The sequence below is a fragment of the Xiphophorus hellerii genome, chromosome 4 (assembly GCF_003331165.1).
Source record: "Xiphophorus hellerii strain 12219 chromosome 4, Xiphophorus_hellerii-4.1, whole genome shotgun sequence".
In the NCBI taxonomy this organism is placed as follows: domain Eukaryota; kingdom Metazoa; phylum Chordata; class Actinopteri; order Cyprinodontiformes; family Poeciliidae; genus Xiphophorus; species Xiphophorus hellerii.
The window spans coordinates 32,093,170-32,120,106 of record NC_045675.1 but is presented as its reverse complement, the minus strand read 5'-3'; the positions used below and the strand labels follow the sequence as shown (position 1 = coordinate 32,120,106).

The 26,937-nt window shown below is 38.3% G+C and overlaps 1 protein-coding gene across 1 annotated transcript in view; it reads right to left on the bottom strand.

Moving 5' to 3' along the window:
* LOC116718043 (neural-cadherin) overlaps positions 1-26,937 on the bottom strand; it is a 322,864-nt gene that overhangs the window by 38,800 nt on the left and 257,127 nt on the right. The window contains exons 32-34 of the mRNA XM_032559667.1: positions 23,165-23,331; positions 13,115-13,379; positions 4,213-4,393 (exon numbers count right to left, since the gene is read on the bottom strand). Of these exons, the coding sequence (XP_032415558.1) occupies positions 4,213-4,393; positions 13,115-13,379; positions 23,165-23,331 (613 nt within the window). The remainder of the gene's footprint in view (positions 1-4,212; positions 4,394-13,114; positions 13,380-23,164; positions 23,332-26,937) is intronic.

Below are 26,937 nucleotides of genomic sequence, written 5' to 3'. Positions count from 1 at the left end.
GAATGTGGCAACAAAACAAAAATAAAATTCTGAAGAATATAAAACACACAAATAAATCTAAGATCTAAGCAATAAATAGGTCTTATAATGTGAAGAAATTGACATTTTTAAAATCTTTTAAGTCTTAAAAAAGTTAAAATTTGTTTATGTTCCATTTTAAACCAGTGAAGAAATTTCAATCTTGGCCACAAAATTCTGTCTTTTTTCTATAATTTCTCTAGCCTGAAAATGCAATAGTCCAAATGGATCACTTGAACTTTTTAGAGATTTTTTTTTAGCACTAGTGGTATTTATCGAAAGTGATCAGACAGGAAGTGGGCAGAGGGAGAAGGTTGGAATACCAGCAGCAAAGGTCTAAAGCACTGGACCGGTCTTCAGGCATACCGGGCAGTTTCCCGATGGGCCAATGGGGAATTTAGTCCAGCCAGTTTTTTTGTTTAGTTTTTTAAATTATAATGCTTATTGGTTAATAAAACTGGTAGATTGGCCCATTAGTCATGACTGATACCAGACTGGACCAATTGCAGCAGCTCAGGGCCACGCCCCCTCCCTTAATGGCCACAGCTGGCCTCAAGGTTGGGAACTGAACCTAACATGGCTACACCAGCAACGCCCCACCAACTGAATGACTAACAGCCTATAATTTATAGGCCATTCAAGACCATGTAGAGTGTGTGTAAAAATGTAACTATAACTTTAAAAACAATCTATTTATGCCACAATTTTGCAGCCTTATTGTTTGTCTTAATATAATAGCAACACATCTAAATGGTGCTTAAATTTGTTAAACACATCTAGTGTTTCAACACATCTAAATTTGTTTAGATCTTGGTGACAACAGAGAACTAAGAATAAACACTCTGACTCAACGGGATAATTAGAAATAAATGGGAGATGAAAACTGTTTAGAGATCCAGGGAAGTTTCTGGCAAGCAGTAAAGGGCCAGTGGAGAGGAAACAACAGCAGGAGACTCCACTGAGCCGCCGCCGTCACCTGGAAGGCATTTAATGGCCTTACTTTATTTACTCATGCACATTTGTTTAACTAACAGAGCTGAAAACAAAATATCCGAAGAGATTAATGCAGGAATATGCAGCCAAAGATGATATCTCAGCTTTTCCTCCTAAACTACAGGATCCTTCGATTCCCATCATTTCCCAAAGCATTTGGCAAAATTGTGTTATGCTTGATAAATGATGGCACTTTACCTGAGAGTTTTATTGTAAATTGTATTGAGATTTGAGTGTTCGCCGAGGCAATCTATGAAACTATTTTTTGAAGAGCCTGGGAGTAGAAAACACATTGATTCCTGCGTACAATGCTGGTTATTTAGTGAAGCAATTTTTGGTACGGAACGCATAATACTGGTGACTTCAGCGGTGATGTGCTAGATCTAAACAGAAACATAAAAATAGATAATTATGTGAAAATATGACTGCATGTACCATTAGGGTAAAGAATTTCTTGAATCATAGAGAATTTATAAGAGTTGGTGTGAAATAAAAGTCATAGTTGGGTTCACTGAAAATGTTTTACGTTTATTGTGCTCAAGGCCCAAAATAACTACACCTTGTGCTGCAATCTGAATGCTAGAAATAAACTAAAACTTGTATTTTTTTTAAAATTTCTTTTCATTTTTTAATCAGGTTATGTTTTAGCTGTTTCTTCATGTGCTAAATTGGTAAACTTTTGCAAAATACCTATTTTCTAGTCTTCTATAAAATGTTTTCCTGTCAACTGATGAATTTACATCAGAATGTTGCCACCTAATAAGAGGTGAAAATACATGTTGTTTTTTTCCTTGAGATCTACAACAACTGCTTTTGTTTAGATCTGTTCAAAATGTCATTTTAGAAGCAAAGTGTCTGATCAAAAACACATTTTGTTCCTGCTGGCGCTCTAAAGTATGACGTTGCTAAAATGTCACCTGTCTTTTGTAGAGTGGGATGAACGCATGCCTAAAATGGTGATTGTGAAAACAGCTCATCAGAAGAGAGGCATTTTGGAAACAGTGAAAGATTTCTGACATGCTGTGAACTGAGAAGTTTATCTGAAAATCAAAGTGAAACTGGGCTGGTGCCTAACTGCAGCGGACATTGGAGTGAACCCTGAACATAACATTTCACCAGTCCATCACAGGGAAACACAGAGACACACAGGACAGACAGGCGTGTACATGCCCACACACACACTCATGACCAAAGGGCAATCTACAGAAAGTTTTTGGACTGTGGGAGGAAGCCGGAGTACCCAGATTAGAAGAACTGATCAACTTTTCTTCACTTCTGATACTAAACCTCAGGTTGTATCGGTTGATACTGACTCGATACAGAAAAACAACAGAATTTACTTAAAATGTTTCTTTATTTAAACACAGGCGTAGATGCACTGTACAACAAAAGTGTAAGAACAACTTTAATTTGGTCACTCAGTTCATTTAGGCATATCAGAGCCAATGCAAAATGAACTGCAACAAACGTTTTAAATAGAATAGAATAGAATAGAAGTACTTTATTCATCCCAGCAGGGAAATTACTTCGCAGTTACAGCATAGAGACAAGACACAATAACAACTACCACTGAGTAGTAGTTGTAGATAAAATAAAAAATAAGATATAAAATGCTATAAATTGTAAAAATATAAAATGCTGTTAATATAAAAAGCAACTTAAGAGCAGTCCTTGCAAAGATTCAAAAAAAATGCAGATATGTATATGTAAATATATGTACAGCAAGTGTGCCACAGTGCAGTTGTGCAAAATTGGACAACTGCACTGTGCAGTTGTCCACAGTGCAGTTGTGGTTCAGAAATTGCACTTCAGAAAGTGCAATTAGAAAGTCAAAGCGTAATGTAAAATAAGTAATAAAGCATGAGGCACTCAGAGCACAAAGCATAAAGATAAACTCAAAAGATCTGCCCTTGTGGATTGGGTCCATTGTCACTGACACCCTATCTAGATTTTCTTTCAATATAAGAACTGATACGGATATATTAATATCAGATCGGTGAATCTCTAACCCAGAGAGATCCCACATGGTCACGGTCACAACATGCTAATTCAACTTAGAAAGTTTAAAGTCCACAACCTTCCTGTCGAAAGGCAACAGAGCTAACTGCTCCCTCATCAGAAAAATTCTTGAGAAAAAAAAACTTGAATGAGTTTTTATAAACCGTCTATTATGACTCCTCTCACTTTACCACTGATTCCTCTTCTTATTTATTGATCGATTCTTTGTGCCATTTCTTTGGATAGAAGTACAAGCTCCCATTGAGTTGATTTGATAGAGTCTGATAGAAGTCAAGAGTCCATCAAGAAGGTTTTGATTAACAGAGTCAAAGTAAGAACTGACCTTTGAAGACGTGGATGCACTCCACTGAGTTTGTCTGTTTTTTTTAAGTAAAGCTCTTTAAGTAAATTTCAGTATTCCTCCAAACATCTTGAATATATCCTAAGTGTCAGTCATTTTTTGAAGCATTAACATTCCAATTCTGAAAGTAATCCAAAGTGTGGAAGCTCCAGATTAGTGAAAGCCTGTGCACAAAACCACTAGTCTCAGAGGCCTTTGGGAGTCCAAACCTCTACTGTTGAGTCATGTGACTAACTCTCAGACTGAGGTGGAAAAACTGCCTGGGTACAAATACAAGCTTATCAATAAAGGAGCTTTTTCCTGTTTGGTTGTTGCAGCTCTGGTGATAAAAGATGACAGAACAAGATTATATCCAAATCTGGGCTTTATCATCTTGTCTAAGAGGTATTAGAACTCTTAGGCTGCGGAGAAACTTTAGGTTTCTGTGAGACTTATGAACTCTTTATCTTTATTCAGGTTAGACAATAATTTGAAAGTTCATTTCCTTGTCATAAAACTTCCTCTTTGACAGAGTAGTTTGTAATGTAGAAATGTTATTTTTGGTCTTTCTTAACCTTCATATTTGTTTGTGTGTTTCTTAGCTCAGTTGATAACTAATGAATAGAAATGAGTTTAATTAATATGTAATTATTGACTGGATTAACTCTAGTTGATTATGCTAATAATCTTTAGATGAAGTGTAATGATCTTTGATTGATCCCAAATAAATCCAAATCCTGAAGAATACACAAAAAAGTAAAAGTAAGTTGTTGCGGCTTTGACCGAAAAAGATGAAAATGTATGTAAGCCTCCAAGAGTGACTGAGCTCTATACCAGCTACATGTGTGTGTATGAGTGTGTACCTGCATTCGTGCACTCTCCACAAGTCCACGCAGGTAAACGGGGCTTTACAGTGGTACTTTTTGCAGGAGTCTGATGAACATCCGACGGAGAGCCCTTGCACGCTGACCTGGGAAACCCCGTCCCGTGGCTGGCTGTCCAGTGGCATGTAACGGCCGTTGAGGCGTAGATCCCTGATGCAGCCTGCAGAAGGAGGAATCAAAGCGGAGGACTCAGTGGAACAGGGAAATGCTGCTGTAGGAATTCATCTACCCAGACATCAAATTAAATAGAGTTTAGCTTGAAAGTCCATGTTACTGATAGATTAAAGGACTGGTTTATTTTTTCATTCACCAAAAAGGTTCTGCAGAGTGCCAACAAGTTTTACGTCAGTTGCTGAATAATGAAAGGGGGAAAAACACTAAGAGGATTAAAGTCAATGATTTCCATGCATATGGGATATAACATTATGTGTTCCATAGTGCTTTGTTATCTACACTAATTAAAATTTCTTCTGGTGCAGTCCCCTGATAAACTTATTAAAGTGGAGTGTGACCACTGGCTGTTAGATACTGAAAATATCTGTTTGGAGCAAACCCCTTAACCCCTGCTCACCTATAGCAAAAGTCTGCCAGCAACGCCGTGTCTATTACAGCCACAGTAGAGGAACCTTCACTCCAAGCAGCAATTAAAATAAACACATCCTTTGTGATCAGGCTACCAGTCAGTGATTGAATGCAGCAGGAGCTGAAGCTGTACCAGGTACAGAAGGAATAAAGTGCTTAATGCTTGATATGCATTTCTGTGAACTTTTGAGATGACCTCCAGCTGAACCCAAAACTAAACTAACCTACAGCTCATCAGTTCAGTGTCACATTTTCTAGCCAACTTAGAATTGTCTACTTGTTCGCTCCGGTGAACTAAGCTGTATTAGCAGTGCTGCAGCTTGGATCTCATAGCTGACATTTATTAACCATCTTATTGGTGTTGGAGTGTTTCCTTGTGGTTTGGTTTCAGAGACAAAGTTCAGACTGCTGAGTAGCCAGCGGTGGCTACTTTCTTGTCACAGGAGGATATATCCATTCTGAAGCTAGCTACAGATCTGATAGGCTAACTTGTGACTGAGCAACCGGTGCTGCAAAATGAGAAAGAGACTACTCACTTAAGTTCTCTTTGGAGGGGCTAGTGACTAGCATGCTTAGGCTGGTTGTTTTCTTATCTGTTGACAATTAGCATGGATAAGCTAGTGTTAGCATTGAATTTGTTAGCGTTAGCATTGGCCAAGCTAGCTACTAGCATGCCAATTGGCCATTCACCCATGACTCATACTTTCATTTTTAAGGGAAACTTCATCAAGATAAATAGTTGGCATACAATGTCTATAAGAATCATAAATTAGATTTATTGACATGTGAGTTTACTGACATCCAACATGACAACAAGCATAAACATACTTTACTATGCCGAGCTGAAGTTGGCTTCTGACTGAGGTTTCCAATTCAGCAGATGGCTAAAGGGCGATTCCACCTAATTTTTTTCTCCTCCTAAACAGAAGAAGTAGGCAATCTAATGTGTGACTAGCCTAAGCATGCTAGCCACTAGCTTCTCCAAAGCTAACGCAAGAGAGTAGCCTCCTTCTCATTTGCCAGCGCCGGCCATCACTAAACCCGGATATCTCTAGTTTCTAGCTGTAATAATTGAAGCTGTGTGCTGACTCTAGATTGTTCCTCTTTAGGTCCAAATATAATAACTTCAGTTTTGCTTCTGGAGTGTTCTGGAGAAAGTTATTGATTTGTTCTAAGCATTTGTTCGGGGTATTGTTGGGTTCTGAGTCGCCTGGTAACATCATAATGTAGAGCTGTATATCATCTGCATAGTTATGGCAGCTAATCTTATTTCCTGTTATAACCCGAGCTAGTAAAAGCATATTGAATAAGAGAAGTCCAAGGATTGAGCCTTGGTGTACCCTGCATGTGACTTCTGTCCTCTATGAGAAGTTATCTATTGAATCAAATAAATCCCAGTTTTGTCTTTTTTGTAAGATTCAAACCAATTGAGTACTTGACTGGAGAGTCAAAGTCTTTGGTTTAATTATTGTAGAAATCAGTGGAAGTTTGCTAATTAGGTCATATGGCTTCCTATCAGGATGAGAAACCAGCAGCTTTTACACCATCAGATTTCAGCTCTATGTCCTGAATTTGATCAATTCAATAAAGGTGTTTATTTTTGTCTTTTTGTTGTAATAATCTTTATTCCATTAAACTATAATAAAACCATCATGGAAATTAGTAATGATGTTACTCACTGTTAGGAACTCAATGTCTCAGAAACCAAACCAGAAACAGCCTTTAGAGGACTTGTTATGTGTTTTAATATCAATTTAAATATCCCACTATTCCATATACCTTCATTCAGACAACGAGAATAAAAAAATGGTACACAGATGCACAAGAGCTGTAAAAATAACTATATGACATATAATACAACAATTAAAACATGTAGGACAAAACAGTAGAGTGAAATAAAATAAAGTGGATGATATTCATTACAGTAAGTCAAAGAAAAGAGAGTAAAAGCATATTTTTAATTAGACTTCACAACAGTGAGTGAACATGTCTGTCTATTGTGCAATTACAAAGCATCCCACTGTTTTGGAGCTGCAGCGCTTTATCACCTCTGAGTCTGCATCACGTCTTTGGAACATATAAAAACATCTGGTGCACTAACCTGAACAAGTGAGATTGTACATATGGGTGCAACAACTTAAATAAAAAAAAGAGCACAGATATTAAAATATTTAAAACAAATAAAAGCACCTTGGAAAATAAATTACAAACAAACTGGAAGGAGGCAGAGGAGATGAGTTAGAATTTGTGATATGTGCACGAAACATTTCGCACCAGTTGAAAGTGAGAAATGGAAAACTGGCTGACTCCAAAAAGAAGAGGGTTACAGTAATCCAGAAAGAAGGTTCTAAAAGAATGAATTATTGTTCAGCATTTCATTTCCACACAACAGACTTTCTTCCAAAACAAGTTCAACAGAAAAATAAAAAATATATATATTTCACCCATCAAATTTAGATGAGAGATCCATTCCAAAGTCATCCAGCCAAATTTGTGTCATGTGATATCAGGGAGAAAACGTTGATATATGGGTTCTTTCTGGTTTCATTAAGCCTAAGCAGCATGACTTCAGTGTTTTTTCTCATTAATATTCAGTAAATGAAGAGCCCTTCGTCTGAGGTCAACAAGGCAATCAAGGAGAGGCTAGACAGAGGATCCAGCCAAGCACCTCAGTGGAAATAAACCTGGCTGTAATATGCTTAAAACATGAAAGGACATGTTATGCTTCTGAAAATAGCTCCAACCTGGAAGGAGGAGAGAAAAAACAGAGGCCCAGAAATGGATCTTTGTGGTACTCCACAGGGACAGAGATAAACTCACTGATGCTGACAAAAAAACTACAACCACCGCAGAGCATCTGCTGTCAACCAGACCTTTCCTGGCTAAAGATCAGCAAGTTATAATCTACTTTAGCTATGTTTCCATCCAGTTGTTATGCAAATTTTGAGAGAACTTTTAAAATAAAAGTTTTTCCATCTACTGGATCAGAGGGAATTACCAGGCTATGGAAACCATGACCTCATCAGATGTTGACACTATGTACAGCTGTAGTAAACAAGATGCAGGTGCTGCAAAGTAGCAAATATCTATGAAAAATGGAGGGAGTCCCCTCCAAGCTGGAGGTTTGTACTGAGAAATTTCTCAGAGCTTTGTGCCTCTGGTGAGACACAGTAGAGATAAAAACAGATTTTCTTATTTTCTTCTTACAGGATTTTAAGTTATAACCATCAAAACAAGAAATAAATGTTTTAAATATTTCACTCTCTCTGTAATATATAATATACAAACATTTCATTTCTGAAATAAGTCACAAAAGATATTGAACTTTTTCACATTTTTTGACTTTTTGTACTTAAAATGTAATTCTCAGTTTGAACTTGTGTTGTGCTCCATGCTGTCCAGTTGTGTGGTAAACATGTTACACCAACAATATTAGGCCAGCACAAACTGAAACAACCCCCGGCTTATATTTGTTTAATGTGCATAATGAGGACAGTATTTTCTATTTTAAATCAATCAACATGTGTTTTGTTTATTGCACAGAAGCTCCATGGCGTGTTATTAGGTATAAATGAGTGTCTGAGGACATATTTCCTGTATTTCTGTTTTTAATCTCCTATCTGCCAACTTATTGTATTTAGTAAACATTTCTTTCTCTATCTACCACATTTTAGAGAAAGATATTCACAAAAGTAAATCCAAACAAATGTGCACATATTCAGTCCCTCATTCCCTGCCACAATCTATCAGTCTTGCCTCTGTTGAAAAGAAATGCTTTAAAAAGCCATTTAATAAACTCATGCATTGTCTTTTATTGCCTGAGGCGCAGCTGTCTAAATGTCTTACTGTCTAACTCCGGGGAGCTCTCAGGCTCTCTTTCACTCTGTGCCTGCATCTTTTATTTCTGACCTTTTTCTTGATCAATTATCAAACAGTAACACTTTTTCCAAACCAAAAAAAAAATGTTTCCTTAGACTCATAAGTGCTGAAAGAGTGGGCAACTTCTTTTCTTGCCTTTTGTGTGTGTTTGTGCGTGTTTTATAGGTTTTTAAATATCTTCTCGCATTCAAACCTTACGCTTTTTATTTAACCTTGATTTAACCAGGTGAGTTGAGAGCAAATTCTTATTTACAGTAACAACCTGGCGTATGCAGATGACCTTTTGCGTCTTTTAACTGTTAACATTTTGCACAACTCGATTTAATGTAAAAATGTTTGTCAAGTCATCTGGGAACGGATGTCAAAGCTGCACTGCAGGTGTGTGACAGGCGATGACAGGAGCCACCAAACCTCTGCTAGGATGGTGAAATAAAAACAGAAGTCCTGATATTTTATTTAAATAAAAAACAGACATAAATCTGAACTACTTTCACGTCTGTAAAGAGATGAGGAGATTTGCAGAGGATGCACAGGAATTAGAACAATTAATGAGCATGAAGAATCATTCTCCTCCACTGAAACCACAAGTTTACATACTCTGAAGAAATAGACACAGACATTTTTCTCCCCACTGTCTGAAGTTAAATCAGACCAAACTTCTCCTGTTTCAGGTCAGTTAGAATCAGAAAAAAATATTTCTCTTTGCTAAATGCCACAATAATGAGAGAAATAATATGTCAGATTTGTATATTAATGTCTTCAAAATCAGAGGTTTACTTACATTTCCTCAGTATTTGGTAGCATTGCCTTTCACTGTATGACTTGGGTCAGCAGTAGGGATGCACGATATTATCGGCATGGCATCGCTATCGGCCAATATTAGCTGTAAAATTTAAATCGGACATCGACCATTCCGTCAAAATAACTCACTGATATAAAAGGTGTTGTTAAGCCACTTTGTAACCGTTGTGGCCGTATGCTGAGGGTCATTTTACATTTGGAAGGCCAGTTTGCCTCTGAACTGTAACATCCTGGCTGAAAACCTTAAATACTTGGTCCAATAATCCCTGTGTGAATTTGAAATCTGGCTTTTTAATGTTTCTTTAACGCAATAGCTTCCTCGTTGCTGATTGGCCTTTCAGCCCAGGACACGTTTTAATGTGGATGACAACACTGTCTTACCAACTTTTTTCATTTTTAAAAAATCTGTAACACAAATTTTTAAAGTAGCTGAAAAATTTTTTTCATACAAGGTCAGTGAGTATAAATCTGCTTGTGAAGCAGTGTACTGCCATCAGCTGGTCACTATCTGAGCGTTGTTGTGGCGCGTGCAGCCGGCTCTGGGGAAACACGCCATCCAGAGCGTTTGAGTGAATTAGCCATTAAAGTGTCATATCAATCATTCATTAACGCTCAGAAATGTCACAATCCCACCCTGATTAGGCTGCATATGAACAGATAAAAGAATCTATTTTCAGTGGCGCCTATTGGTTAAAAAAAAACTTCTTAACCCATCTCATACGCGCTCAATGGCAAAACAACGCTTTTTACTTTTAGTGTGACACATCAAACATGTCACATCATATTTAAAGCTTTACTCCGTCTCAAACTTCAAGTGGTGCATGTAGGAAAGATGGCCTGCCAAATTTATTTGGAATACGGTTGCATTTCTCGATTTCTGTTCAAGTGTTGCCTGTCACCTGAGATGCTTTGCTACGTCTGTTATTCGTGCCATGAAAGAGAAGTTCCCGACCTTTTTCCTTTTGACTCAATTATTTACAGTGTTTAGGATAAAGGTTTACTTATTCCATGCTTTGAAGTGACAGCGGCGACAGCAGTTCAAACCAGTTCTAATTGAGCGGTAGACCTCATAAGACGGGATGAATAGGCAGATAAATAAAGTCCAAACTCATTACTGTGTTTCACAGACAAGAATTCATAACAAGAATCAGAAGCACAGATCTGAACTTCTGTTGTGTTTACAATCAATTGTTCTGCACTGGGCTGAATAAGAAAAACACATCCCATCCAGCAGAGGAGATGAAATATAAAATATCAAAAACACAGAACTTTGTCATGGAATCTTTCAACCCGGGTGTTACCTCGCTGATTCTGATTCACATTTTTAACAAATCAAAACGAGATGAGGATCTATAAGATAAGTTAAAAACATATTTGCCCCCTTAGAGAGTGCTTCTGTTTTTACTTTTTCACCCTAAAATGTTTCAGTATCAAATTTCATATCAGACAAAGTCAACTTGAGTAAAAACAAAATGCAGTTTTGAAGTTAGAATTTCCTTTAAAGGGGAAAATACCAACCAAACCAACCTGCCACTGTGTCCAAAAGTGATTTTCCCCCACATTTAATCATCAATTAAGTATAATTACCCACAATTTCCTGGTTCAATTTCCTGATTACTGCCTGACCTGTGGAATCAAGAAATAACTGAAATAGAAACTGAAGTAGGCTCGAAAGTCACCCGTAAAAAGACAAAAATGAATCCAAATGCAGATCAGTGACTTGTTCCTGAGGTCCCACAAGAATTCAGAACAACATGTAAAGTACTGCTCTTAGTCTCCTATTAAATATTTGTTTCATATTCTGAAAGATTTACATTTAAAAAACAACAAAAAAAGAAATATCTGTAAAGGGGTGCCTGCTTTTTCATGTGTCTTTATTACTATGAAAACTCATGAAACAGAAAGAACAGAGAAAAAACCCCATAAACATTCTTCCTTCCTGTACGCAGGATGATGTGGAAGTCTCATCATTCCAAGGTGTGACTTCCACTCCTGTGGTATCACCTGCGAATTTATTGGTCAGGTGCTCTTTATGTGTCATAGCACGGTCATGTGTTATAAGTGTGAAAGGCAAATTTGTTTCCCGGCGCTAAAAAAAAACAAAACAGCTCGACTACGCCTGAGGTATTTTGCATAGATGAGCAGATGTGCAACTCGGGAGGAGGGGAGTGAATACCAATTGCACTCTGCACCTTTCAGACTCGATGAAGATGAGAAAAAAAAGAAACGCCATGAGTCACTTTCCTTTCACGTCACAATATTCACTACGGTGTTGGTTAATAACATGATATCCTAACAAAATACACTTAGGGGTTCATGCTGCAATGTGAAAAGACGTGAAAAAGTTAAAAGGGTGTTTTGACTTTGCATGAGCTTCGTTAACATGACTGTAGACTTTAAACAGACATGAGACATTGTGTCATGGTCAGAGGTAACAGACATACTGGTTATGTTTCAATCCAATTGAAACATAACCAGTTGCGAACTTTCAAAAAGTCGCAAAAAAAGAAAATGCTAATTAGGCGCGTTTCTGCTCTTTGGAGTGAATCAACCAGGCTATGCAAAGCGTAATTTCATCAGAAGATATCGTTATGCATGCTGCAATAAACTAGCATGGGGAAAAATAAAGAGAGGTTTTCAGGAATGTGTTGCTATCGGATACGTTGTAATTGTTCTGTCCTGTCAGCTAGGATCGGCGACGTCACCTGCTGTCCGCATAAAAGACAGGAAAGACACAGCTAATCAGTTATGTGAGGTAAATGTTTGTTATTCGGATGATGTGTGTCTATTTCACTGTCAGAGCTTGGAAATAAATCCAGGAGCAGCATCTCGTTTTAACCAGAAAATTTCTCATTAGAACAAGAAAATCTTGGTATAATGAGAAGCAAACTGCTTTAAAACAAAAACGTTTTTCATTAGAATAAGTAAAACCTGTTTAATATTACAATTTAAGAAGAAACCTTTTCATTAAAACAAGATGAGTTTGATATCTCATTATAAAGTTTCTTGTTTTAACGGGATATAACTTTACGTTCCTCTGACTGATTACGACTTGTTAAAAAGGCGTAAAGCGGCGCGCTGTGACTCTCCTTCTCCTGGTTATTCTGGACCACATCTAAAAATCCCAAAAGGTGTTGCTGTTCTACTATGTCTTACGTAAAAGAGATGATATTTTGGTTTTAATGAGATATAAGTCAATCTTCAGCTTATTTTTAAATCTTGTGACGAGAAGGTTCTCTCGTTTTAAAATGACGCTGCGCCTTCATTTATTTCCAAGCTCTGGCAGATAAACTCTTTTTAGCGCATTAACGCTTTTTCAGAAAAACCAAAAACCACCTCTAATGCGCATGAAAACTTTTGTTTTGTAAAATAGAGGAAGTTTTTTCACATTTTGTCATTCCCATCAACCTTTTCAAGAGTGATAATTCAAAGTAATGTGAAGTACAAACATGGTTGTTGTGTGACGGAACGGAGCAATCTTGTCGAAGTTACAGTCAGACTCAACAATTCCCCAGAAAGGGATGTTTCAGAGTTTGGAAAGATTACAATGCACAAAATCTTTCTGAACCTTTGACCTTAAGACCTACAGAATACACACCAAGTTGCCGTTCTTACCCACCTTGAAAACTCTTGTTGCTTTCCGAGGGGAAGGAGTTCCCCAGCATCACGGCGGTCGGGTCGATGATGATTTCCCGGCTTCTGCTCTGCCATCCCGTCACCTCCCGCTTCCCTCCGCCGCCATCCAGCCGCAGTGTCATCTCGTTGTCGTGTCTGTCCAAGGAGACGTCGTGCCACTCGCCGTTGTCAAGGCGATAGCTGGGTAGGGTCAGGTTGTAGTCTCCGTCGCCGAGGTTGTAGAAAGTGCAAAGAAGGCCCTGAAATACCTGCAAAAGGGAACAAAAGGGATACCTGGAGTTTGTAAAACAGTTTGTATATAAAACAGCAGTAAAATGATGAGCCTCACAAGCAACATGAATTATTCAGACGTTATTAAAGATGTTCCAGGAACGGAAAATGAATACTCTTGCTTTAATAGATCAACAACAACACAAACAAAGCAAGTAAATAGATTCTATGGCTCATTCAGGAAATGATTACATTACCAATCATCACACTGATTATTCGGAGTAAGAGAAACCTTGTAGCATGAGGACAATTATGTCTACAGCGCTAGAGAAAGAAGGGCCAATGCCTGTTGCTCTAGTCTGCAAAACTGAACATAGTTTGGATTCTTTCAAAAAACCACAGTCACCAGAGACCTGATACAGCACAGGAAAAAAATGATATTTTATGAGTTTTACAGATTTCACTTGTTTCTCTGCCGCAGGTACATATAACAGCATATTCATGTGGTTGATTGGCAGCAATAAGACCCGCCTCCTGGCTCTGATTGGTTGTTTTTGACCAGGAGCATTTCTTCAGACGACAATAGTAGCTCAGGGAGGAGGAGGAGGAGGCGATCGATCTTTCCAGTTTATCTGCCTAATACCATACATTCATGGCATGGTAGACATATTTTTAATAAAAGTCATGTAGTGCAGTTTTAAGTCATATATATTTTTTAAATTTACTTTTTTAAACTTACTTCTCAATTATTTTAACTTACTTTGCATCAAAATGTTCAGACGTTTTGTGGAAGAGTTAAGGTCAGCAGTCACAATTAAACAATGAGGAAGAGTCCCTGACGGAGTGAGATGGAATTCATGGGGGCGTCCAGAGCTAAACCCATGCTAAGGGTCTCAATAGTTTTTCACAGCACAGTTACAATCTTTCATTAAATGAGAACAAGAACAAAAACAGCGTTTTTCTGCCCTGCAGCGATGCTGACAGCATCATCATGCAGTTGAGTCATGTATTCCGGTAACTCTCGGCGGTATGAATTTATGAGCAAAATAACATGATATCTATCGAAAAAAAGGAAACAAAAGTCATCCATGATGCCTCAGTTGTCCAATTTTTATCAACAAGTAAAGCGCTTTAAAAAGCCGCCTGATTTATGTTGGAATTACTTCTCTCCCAACTTCTGATTCTGAAAGAACCAGAAGTTTATTTGAGCACAAAAACAATGTGTTGTTTCTAATGTTGGTGAAACAAAGTGAAGCGAATCAGGTTAACGTGATGGTTGAGTAAATCTCTGCTTTCATCACGTCTCACATTCCACACATTTACACCGTATGAGACTTTCCATCCATCCATCCATCCATCCATCCATCCATCCATCCATCCATCCATCCACCCACCCACCCACCCACCCATCCATCCATCCATCCATCCATCCATCCATCCATCCATCCATCCATCCATCCATCCATGCATGAATGAATGATCATAAGGTTTGAACATATTATTGTTGTTATGTCTGCAGTGAATTCCCAACCATTGAGGGCTTTCTGTCACACTTTTAAAAAGAGTGATAATAATCAGTTTTTTGAAAAAAAAAATCTAATCTGATTATGAAGTAAAAAAAAAGTCTATTCAAATAATATCTCTTTTGTATTTTAATATAGTAGCAGACATCCAAGACTATGAAAAACACCATGGGTTCATAATGGAATCAAAGTATGAAATTCTTTTTAAAGTAGGGCTGTCACATAAGTTTTGATTAATAACATAGATTGTAATGCAATAAATCATTTTATTTTATTTTTCACATACGGGGGTTAAAACTGATCTGACTGAACGCTGGAAAAGACTATTGTTGTGTTCAAGTTGTGTTAAAGGAGTTCGCCGATTAGCAAAGCTATTCAAGCCTAAAATAGCATCTCAGTGATGAACATGTAGCAGCAGCGCAGACGTCCCCGACGCTAACAGCAGCGTCCACAGTCCACATATCTAAAGAGGTTCCATGAACGATCAGGAGTCCCTGAAAAACTGGAAAGCTGAATGGTTGGAATAGCACTTTACATAAAGCTAATGGTTGAATAACATGAAAGACAACCCTTCTAGGACTACCATTATAAAAGTCCGCATGAGCATCTTTTTACATTTTTGGATGCTGCAGAGTCATTATTAGGAGCACTCCAATGTTCTTTACATCTATAAAATCCTTATAAGTCCTCCTTTCCAAGTTTGTATGCCATTTATCAATAATAACTGATTAAAAATAGAAAATTTGCAAAACAATAACAAGAACTCCATCCGTTTATAATTTTTTTGACATATTTTTGTAAATATGAAGAGTTTCCTAACTTTATTTACCAAAGTTCCCAATACAAAAAAGTTGCACACAAGCCTTCTAAACCAAACACAATTTATTTGGAGTTTTTTCAAAGCTTCGTTTCAAAGTTACAGCCAATTTTCTAAAAACAATAAAACGAGGGAAAATAAAAAAAATGCTTTTATCAGTGCAATCAGAAAAAAGAAGTGCAGAAGATACATTGCACATTGTACATCAACAATAAAATACAAACATTTAAATGAAAGTGTGTCAGTCTTTGTGTATTCACATGAGAAAATGTCTGTCCATAATTTTTTTTTTTTGGGTGTTTGCCTTGCAAGAGCAGAGCCAAATAGCACGTGCAGGAAACGGAAATGACTTTCATGAAATCTCACCTGAAGTCATGTGACATTTCATGAAATCTCGTAGTATTTCATTCTGTCAACGTCAGAACAACACAGGAAGTGATTGGCCAGACCCGAGCTGATCTACAAATATAGGGATGGATGCCACATCATGTTTGTGGACCCATCCTTTTTACTATAAATCTGTGAACTCGTCTGCGCGCGCACAGCAACTCGGGGGGGATGTTTAGGGTCGGAAAAGGAAGCGCAATTCTTACAGTTTAATATGCAAAAAAAAAAATTGCTCTACCTTACATGGTTCGAATTCTACCGGCATTTGAAAAATATGTATGCATCTCAGATCGCCGGCGATCTGGTAGCCCGAATCGACTTTGAATATCTTAGTTGTTGAGTTCGGATGTCTATTTATTCAAAAATATTGTTTATTTTGTTGACATACAGTTTTTGATTAAAATGTTAATTTCAATTAATTTGTTAAATAACTTGATCAGAAATTTTAATCAAATCCCACCACTACTTTAACATCTTACCAGAGCGGTGATAAAGTATTCATTTCTGAAATAATGAATCATTCAGAAATCTTAATATTTACCCGATGATACTGATTGCTTAGAACTCATTAGATTGTCAGTTACTGTGACTTCTTTCCAGCTTTATGGGAACGAGGTTGTAAGGGTTTGAAGTTCACCTTAATGAGCTTCTATTTCACATGATGTTAGGACTCATCATGCTATGCATCACAGGTTCATCTGTAAAAAGGCTACATAAAACTAGCTACTTATACTTGTCTGTGTTGAAGCAGCCTCGGCACGTATTAGCCTAATAATCAGCCTGGAGCCATTCTGAGGAAGAAGTTGGAGGCTACCAGGTTCTGTCAGGCATACAATGTTTGGAGGGAAGAGTCTGCGGCTCCTACTGAGACCCAGTGTCCCCGTAGAATGACAAGCAAGTACAGTCTGTCAGCAGTTTACACAGAAAAACCCCCTCCAAGGCATTCACTGTCACAAACAAACTCGCGGGGCTGATGGAGACAAAACAAAAAGATCTCTTTCTAAAACAGTTTCCCTCAGCTCAGGCCATTAATCTGCTTTTGTGACAGTCCAGTCTTGGTACATGTAAATATTACACTGATTTCACATTGAAGCTCCAAGCTTAAAACTGGCTCTCTTTCAGTTGGGTCTATTTAAAGTAAAACTGAAGTGTTTAGCCATAAATACCATAAGGAAAAGCTTACAATCCTCAGGACACCAGCGTAGCTAAAATGGTGGCAGCATCATGTGTGGGTGTTCTGGTGCTCTTCACAAAATAGATGACAACACGAGGGAAGAACTTTATGTGGAAAAACTGAAGCAACCTGTTTCAGAATTGGAAGAGACTGAAAATTTGCTGCAAAAAAAAAAAAAAAAAAAATTCTGGCTCATTAATTGGGCATTTAAATAATAATAATAATTTTGGGAATACCAACTGACCTAAAATGGGAAAAACTGAATATGTTAAATTATTAACAGACAGAATAGGAAACATGGACACATAATTGAAAAGGCAGAAAACATTAGTACTGATAAACCCGATTCATTTATTCTCCCTCCAACCAGCACAGGACCAAAGGCTTTCCATCAGGTTCTGATGTTATTCCCTCATCAAAAACACACCTGGAGTGTTGACTTCCAGGATTAATGAGAACCAGTTTGAACAGTAAACTGGACTTAACTGCATTGTTTGATCACTAGGATCAATTTGTGTTATTGGAGTCAAATGACTTTCTTTGTAAAGTGTTTAGATTTGTGAACTGGAGCAGCATAGTTAAACTTTTCAGTGCTGTTATAGTTGTTAAAATGCTTATGTTGTGTTGTTGTGGTTTCTCGGCTTTGTGTTTTATCTCTGTCTGCAGGTTTAGAGGCAGAATGCTGTAATGCTTCACTAGTGAAAGTAAATTTGTTTGGCTTCACCTTGACAGTCACACAACAATTCTGGATGCCACAGAGCAATACATTTATTTCTTCCTTCAAAGTAAGAAATAAAATAATAAACTGAACTGAACTGAAGTTATGTATCTTTTCTACACTGTACAGTATACAAACATCTGGTTTCAGTCATTTTACTGAAACTGAAGTAGGATATCGACAAAAAATATAACAAGTTTTCTTTAAAAGCAAGCTTCTTTTAAACCAAAAATGGCATTTGTCTATTCATTTAATAAAATAAAAAAAATCTAACTTCAGAAGGAATTATTCATTTTTCTAAGTGGACAAATCAAATGAAACTCATTCGCTTTAGGGAGATCCACAAATGAAAGTTCTAAAACTGTCTGCATGTTAATTTGAAACAAATCCCAAATCAAAAGGCAATTTGAGGTAATTATGGTGAAAATGCTGAAGTGACTGAAGATTAAGCTTCAGATTTAAATATTTTAAAGGTGGAAAGACTCCAGTTGGTCTGAGATAACTTAGAGCTGCTCCTTTTAATACCGTAAGGATATGCAACACAGATCCACAGTCCAGGATAAATGTCTATTGTCTTTTTAAGGAAAGTCAAAAACATGAATGTTTCTAAGACAAAAATGTACAAATAGAAAGCAATTAACACATTTATTACAACGAACTGCACTGAGGACCTGAAATAAAACCATAAAATTGCATGCCTGCACTTTTTCTGTTTTTATTTTAATTCCAACGCCTCTCTGTCATCCGTGCAGCACGGAGGGCCGGGAATGCAGGAAGGGTGGGGGGGAAGAGAGACGGAATATGTCCGAAGGCTGTTTTAAGAAAGACACGGTGGTGGGTGGGTCGTCCTCATTTCAATTTCAAACTGATCCTCCAAGTGTCCCACTGAGCATAATTTCCTCCCCTCCATCTTTGTCTGCTACTGCCAGCGCGTAAACAGAGGGCTGAGATGAGAAGGGCAGGCAAACTGAGACAAAGCAGGAGAGATGTGACGGGGACGTGGGCGCACACCAGTAACTTCCTCACTTCTCCTCACCATAATAAACATAAGGCAGGTTTCTGAAGGAGGACACTGGTCAAAAATGCAAATCATTACTCTTAACTTTACATACCCGACTACAAATGTCCATATCTTTGCTTTTCTTAAATCCATTTCTCTCACCTATTCCTGTCCTAATTCATGCATTAATGACTCCCTACTTTTAACAAGAAGTTGGGTAAGATGTCGAACACCTCCAAGGCTGTTTGGCTTTGGGACGGAGGCTCATTCCAGGGCTTCATTATAAGGTAATAATTATGTTCACAATCCACCAGGGCAGTGCTTTTTATCCAGACATGCTCCCAGCCACCTGATTTAACCCCAATTAAAGCAGAACAGAGTGGTGTGATTTGACTCCAGCTCTGCTCCCTGGGTGGCATGTATGAGAATGTGGTAGATGGTGTGACTGGAGTTTGCAGGAGCAGTTTCCACTTTGCGTGTGCCACTCTGCTTTGCAGTCAGCACTTCCAGAGAAGGGAAACTTTTAATCCTTCAGATGCTTCTTAAAATCTGCAGCGTTTTTGAACCAAACATTTTAATCTAAACACATTTGCTCGTTGTGTAATTGGTAATTCTAGGCCTTTAATGATTATTTAAGAAGTTCTTTTTTTATGTGAATCGATTCTTGGGATTTTTGCCAATTTTCAATTGCCCCAAATTACTTCAATTTATTTATTTGTTTCCTATGGAAGTAGTTTAGATAATGAACCTGGTTTGTATAAAGACCAGACAGATATATGAAGCTGTCATTTCCAGTACTGATACTTCTCTTATACTCATTCTGAATGCATACAAAGTGTTTTTGGAAAGACATTTTAATCTTGACTAACATGAAAATGGAAAGAAACTGACATTTTGATGAATGAATGAATGAATAAATGAATGAATGAATGAATGAATGAATGAATGAATGAATGAATGAATGAATGAATGAACTTCAGACATGACGTTTAGACTGGTGGCTGAGGTTGCAGCTCTTCACCCATACGGGAGAAGAGCTCCCGTATGGGAGTCATTAAAGGAAATGACCACATCACGATGAACCAGATTTTCCTTTAACCATGCAAATATGCTACCATTTAAAAAAAAAAATCTTGAAAACACAAAAGTTTGGTTTGCTAACAATCTGCACAGCCGACACCATCAACCCAACAAACCCACAAACCCATCCAACACAACCAACCAACCAACCTGTCCAACCAGACCCAATAGGGTAATAGTGCATCAAAATAAGATCCAGAAATCTGACAGGCTGTCTACTAAGTAAATAAATGAAATTTAACAGGGTGTGTGGTAAAAGCCCTGATGTGAATTCTTAACAACTGAGTGTAATTCCTTTGTAATTTTCAGCTCAAGGAGCTTTAGTTTGATGCTTTATGGAATACCTAGACAATAGTGTTTTTTAGGCTACATGTAATGACGATAGGTGGCCATAAAGCAATTAACAAAAGCAAATAATTTTCCAAAGCATCTGATAAAAAACTAGACAAGCAGGTGTAGTTTTTTTTTTATTCTAACAAAAGTTCAGCTGACCTACAGTGAGGAGCATGGACAAGTTCGGCCAAGTATTTCATTCCTTCATGCAGAAAGCCTTGTAAAAATAAATGAGCTCAGCAGTGTGACCTTTGGCAAAGCAGCGGAATGAAAGAGCAGCGTTTTAATGCCGTATCCTAATCAGTGAATGTCAGGTTATGCACCATCCCCGTGACTTTGACGAAACATAAAATGGCATTACCTGGTCATAACAAAATATGATGCTGTCAACTTTTTCTCTAAGGAGATGGCAATCAATTTATTAACTCTTCAATGACTTTAATAGTGCTGGCAGTGATAACCTGAGGCAATCCACAGTTTAGTTTTCAAACCGGGTTTTAAAAAAAACGTTATACAACCTGGAGCCATGTCTTGATAAATAGTTTTTACAGTGAGCTGGAACATGGTGAGTATTACCTGTGAAGGGTAATTCATCCAAAACAAGGTACTTATATATATAAAACTTAATTTTGTTTTTACTCAGTTCATCTTAATCTGACAGTAACATTTGTTTTAGGAGCTAAAAGTATTTCAAGTGTGGAAGAAAAGCAAAAGCTGAAGAAATCTGTAGGGGAACAAATACTTTTTCACTGTGCTGTACGATATGCATCTGTAACGTGAGATAACATCAGAAATCCACAAAGTTCCCCGTTACAGTTCATGTTGTTTGTATATTTTAGAGTGGATCTGTACAGTATATATGCACAGATTTAAAGATTTCCCACAGTTAAATGCTTTATTCCCTCATTAAGCCAAACACAATCAGTCCCCTAATTTCCTGAAAGTATATCCAACCAAGAGTAACTCACACTAATTCCTCCTTCTGATTAAAAGCAAACAAAGCTGTTAGAGAGAATAACATAACCCTGGTAGCAATATGCTCATACTCCAAGCAGAGACCAAGGCAGAATATCCCGCGTGTCACTGCGGGGAGCTTTTTCATAAGATTCACATATCCCCATGCTGTCTGCACCCCGGAATAAATGCACTTTATGTAGTGGATAAATGATGTGAACCTGCTCCCCATGTGGCGGTGCTGAGGGAGAGCCGTGACATTTAAGAGGAAGTGCAGGAACGGATGAATCGAAGGAAGAGACAGATGGATGACAGACGGGGATCGTAGGAGAGGTTGCACTCTAATGGCGGCTGTGATATGGATCCTGTAATCATCATCAGTTAGACACTGAAGTTTGATCAATACGCGCGGGCACAGTGCGGGGTGACAAACAGGAGCGAGCGTCCGGGAAGCACCGGAGAGGCGCCGCGCCGAGCCGTCCAAGACAATAAGTCAAGTCGAGACAAAGCAGGGAAACTGGCAAATGAACAGAAATGAAGGAACATTTAAAGTGTGAACAGAACATATAGTGGGTGTAATGAAGCTCTGGAGACAAAATACAAAAAAGAGCATTTACTCTTTGTGACTTTGTCTACCAAAGGTGAGCATATTTGTAGCGGTATTAATACCATTACTAATAATAATAATAACAACAGCAAGAACAACTAGGGGTGCACCGATTGCAGTTTTCCAATTTCAAAAGCCTGACCTATCAATTTTGATTTTAAAGTTGATAAATAGAGAGAATGTTGACCACAGTAGGATGAATATCGTTAACCAGGCACGACCTGGTGGGCGGGGCTGTCAGTCAGTCATGTTTAAGTATCGGCCGATTTCACAAAATCAAGAAAATCGGCGCCAGTTTATGAGCCGCCTGATTTATCAGTGCAGCTCCCACCAATAACAATAGTTATAGTGACAATAGTCAACAATAGTTGACCTGTAATCATTTTCCATAGTTACACATTTCAGCTGAACTGTGACAATATTGATGAAAATGTACGCAGTAATTATTGAATCTAAATTTTTATTGTTACATAGTTCCAAATATTTCCAAAAAGACGTCATTATTTTAAACCAAAAGATCCACCAAGCTTCAGCCAGCTTTAACGTTGACTCTACAGTAGAGGTTAATGATTAACATGTCATGTGACAACCAGAGGAAGCCCAAACCATCAGCCTCCACCACCGTGCCTCAAAGCTGATGCAGGGCGCTTCTGATCATATGCTATGTTTGATTTTCACAAAGTCTCAGAGTTGTCTCAACGCGTTAGGGGTTAAGTTAAAACTGTTGAATCATGCATCATTTGAGCATTTTTTCTATTTTTATTATTATTATATTTTTATTATCTTGTACAAATGAAATCTTTGACAATTTTTCCACAATGAGGTGCTGACATGGATAGAGGTATCATACTCAACATACACATAAGGAAGGAGCATGTTTGGCAAAGACATACCAGGAACTCATCGTGTACACAGATGCTATATTCTGTTTGGTATATTTTGGTAACCTACGTCCACAAGACACTGGACTCTATGTTACATAACCAGATCACAGCTGAAGGATTTGTGACCCTGAAATGAACTGAACCATTCAACAGGCTTTCAATCAGGAACATCACAGGTATAAAAAAAAAAAGCGACACTGAACTTTGTCACATCAGGACTAAAGGATGAATAAACCAAAAAGAAGCTTTTGAAGCTGCTCATCACAAACTCTAAACACGTGGCAATACACCAGTGATTATGATGCGATCATGATGTCGTCTCTGTGTGTCTACACGGCCAGCTCACCTCCAGTCGCAGGTATTCACTCTGGTCTCTGGACACCAGGCTGACGATGATGCTGCTGTGTTTCCGGGTTCGAACCAGGACTTGGATCCACGTTCTTCTGGCCAGGAGCGCGGACGCCAGCTGGTAGTGCAGATGGCTGTGGCCGTCGAAGGAATACTCCGGGGCCACTAGAATACAGATACACACAAATTAGACACTGAACAATTAAGGATCTTCTCTAACATCTGTGGAACTCAAGGTAATCTCTTTTTCTCTGTTTCTAGAACAAGTGTCAGGCAGAATTAATCCAACTAACTCTGAAAAGTTCTCAAATTTGTTGAGAAAATGCATCACTCAAACGTCTTCATATTAACACTGGACCCCCGGATATTGGCAGGTTTTTCAGAGAATTGCAGCGCCACAGATATTTTCTTGGAGGGTATCAAAAACATTCAAAAGAAAATGCACCTTTGAAATACCACAGAGCAATGTAACTTGGTACAGTATTGGTTGAATCTCCAAGAACAGAGAAAAGGAAGAAGGTGGATGTTAGCTTCTGCGGTAGCGCTAAGACAGTTTCCACTGTGCGTATTAATGCATATTGAGGCATATTTGGTATTTGAACAATTAAAACAAGCAGTCAAAGAGGATTTTGAGGATTTCAGTAATTTGCAGTTGTGGATCCTGACCTCCACTTTGTATTCCAGGTATCTAAGTTTGAAAGAGATGAGTGATTTAAGCCAAAGCCATATCAAGCCCTTTCTCGTCCAGCATTGAATTTGAAGCATGAGCTGTCATCTACAGACCACCTCAAAACTCTGTCCTGATTTTCACCAACTATATTGTAGACTTTCATCAATTGCCTTCCACTTATCCAAGATTGGGTCAGTGGGTCAGAAAGGGAAAACCAGACATCCCTCTCACTAGTAACACTCTCCAGCTCGTCCTGGGGAATCCAAAACTCAATAGAACTGCACCTGTCCTGGTGGCAGCATGTTGGAGCAGCTCTGTCTCTTTAGTTCTGATTTGTTCAGTTTGTTCATGGATGTTTTTGGTTGAGGCGTTGTGTATTTGGAAGGATATTCTCTCTGGTTTTGGATGTTGTGCAGCTGAAGGGATAGTTGTTATGATGTGTAACAGCAGAAACAATGTGTTGTTTTAACAAGCAGGTGGTTAGGATCTCAGAATGATCAAATAATACCTGAACTATGACCCTCAATTTTCAGAAAATGAGACTTGATAGATGCAGAGCATCAACAAAGAGCAGAGAGAGAAGGAGGAAATTCAAACCATCTTCCATCAATCATATCCCCTACTCCAACATCTCTCATCATGTCTACGACTCTGAAGATATTTGGATGGCACGAGTTATGACAACTTAGGGGTTAATAAAGTATTATTCAACTGCATTAAGCTGAATAGAAAGGCATTCTCAGTGAATATATAATCACTCCAGCAAATTCTGCCCTTGTTCTACCTCAGATGGACCGACTCACCTACTGTACACTGACTCCTTCTGATGAAACAGTGGCTCGACTTTAAACTAGTCAAAAGAAGAAAGGTCATACTAACTGCATCCAGAGTCCTGTCCCTAGAACATAACTATTGTCGCGTGACATGGGTTACTTAGGTGACCATCACTTAGGTGATTGATAAACTGTAGACAAACCAGTAAATTTAGAGCTTTGGCTTTTGACCAACCTCTTTCTTCACCAGAGTAAGACCCCCCCCCCCCCCCCACCCCCCACACACACACCAATGGGGCTCCAATATCCGTCCTACCATCTCTCCTAAGTAAGACACAAATATACTGGAACAACTCCGACTCCCCACCAAAAGGGACCAGAGGTGTAGCTGCATGAGATTTGTAAATTTGGTGTAATTCATGTTATCCTCTTTTGTGTAATAATCTCTTGTTAATTGGGAAGGGTGGCAATTAAGAAAAGAACATTTATGATGGTGATTATGAAAACCGAGGAACAAACAAGGAATGGGAACAAATCTCGGAAGAGAGACTTTGGATGCTGAATTGTGTGGAAAGTGTCTGAACCAGATGAGCCAAAAGCAAATGCTTCGTTTGGTGCAGCCTTCTCAAATTAAAGCTGAGTAAACAACCCTTTTCTCTTTTCCAAAGAGGGCCTCCCTGGTTGCCAAAACTCAGCTATGCAATGTAAAAAAACAAGTCATTGTATAAACAGCAAAAGTGATTAATTGCTGTTTATGATTCGTCTCCTCAACATTTTTCTCATTAAATCATTGAATTTTGACGTCTGCAGTAGTCGTTGACATTGTTGCACAAAGCCCTTATCAGCTGTTGTTTAAAAACAGAAAATATATTTTAAAAAATAGCTGTATGTCCAGTGTTATTTATATGACGACAGTGTGCGCGCTACACTTCTACTAGTTCTGTGGCATTTGAGAAAGCCCTGTCAATTAGTGTCACTCTGAGGCAAGAGGACAGTGGAGGGGAGGACGGCGCAGCCTGGCACGGCGTGCTGCGGTCAGCAGAAACAAACTGGGATGTGTGCAGAGCCGGACCAGAATCATTAAACATCCCGTCTCCTTCCAACAGCTGCAGTCAAGTGAACGCCTCCGCAGCCATGCGGCCGGCGCAGACAGCCTCACAAGGAGAGCTCATCCCCGGGCCAGAAGGAGCCTAAATGTGGGAGCTGCCAAGAGGCTGCATGCTGCTCCGTGAGCAACACACAGCAGTAATTAAGAATCCTTAAAGGAAGAAGCAGCTGACCTGTGTGTTCATTTCCCATAACAGGAAACATGACATCTGCTCAGAGGATACCTAGAAGGAATGACCCTGCGAAGAATTAACGTCAGAATGGCAGAAACACAGGCAGATATAGGCAATTAGTGAAGAGTGGTGTTAGCAGAGGACTCTTGCTAGTTTCTCCTTCACAGTTAGGATAAATAACAGCAAAAATGACTGGTTTCTATTTTAAACCCTGATAAGTATGCTGAATGTACAATGCCTTGACCCATTTCACATTTTGTCACGTCAAACATTAACATCAGTGTTCCTTACTGGTTTTATATGAAAGGTTGGGACTTCAGCGCATTAATTTCAAATAATTAATTACATTGACACTTTTTTAACACAATTTATTACTTTTTTTTTTCCTTTTAACCTACAAAGGTTCCAGACAGAACCTTTGTATTCACATGTATCTGGTACACCTGTAAAAATGACACACAAATTATATTCGCAAACAACAGCGATGGATGACGAGCTGCTTCACTCCACCCACTGATGGTTAATATTTGCCTCAAAAACCGATCTGATTGGACGCTGGAAAACACTATTGGTCTTTTCAATTTGTGCTAAAAGGAGTTAGAATATCAGCAAAGCTATTTAAGCCTAAAATAGCATCTCAATGCTAAACATGTAGCAGCCGCACAGACGACCCCAATGATAACAGCAGCGGTCACAGTCCACGTTTCTATAGAAGATCAGGAGTTTCTGAAACAATGGGAAGCTGAATTGATAGAATAACACTGCGCGCAAATCTGATGGTTGGAAACCCTGAATAACAATTTAAAAACCACTAATGTTGTGGGGCTCATGTCAATTTATTCAATAATTTATCTGCAAAAAAGGGGTTTTGAAATAAAAATGCTGCTTATTTTATCACTACGATATATAGTTTTCAGTTTATTGCAAACAATTAATTAAAGATCCTCCTAATAACTTGATTTCAAAATTTAAAATAATCGTGTCCCATTGCTCATTATATGAGAGAGACATCGTGCATAGCTGTGGAGCCGAGCAAAAATCAAACATG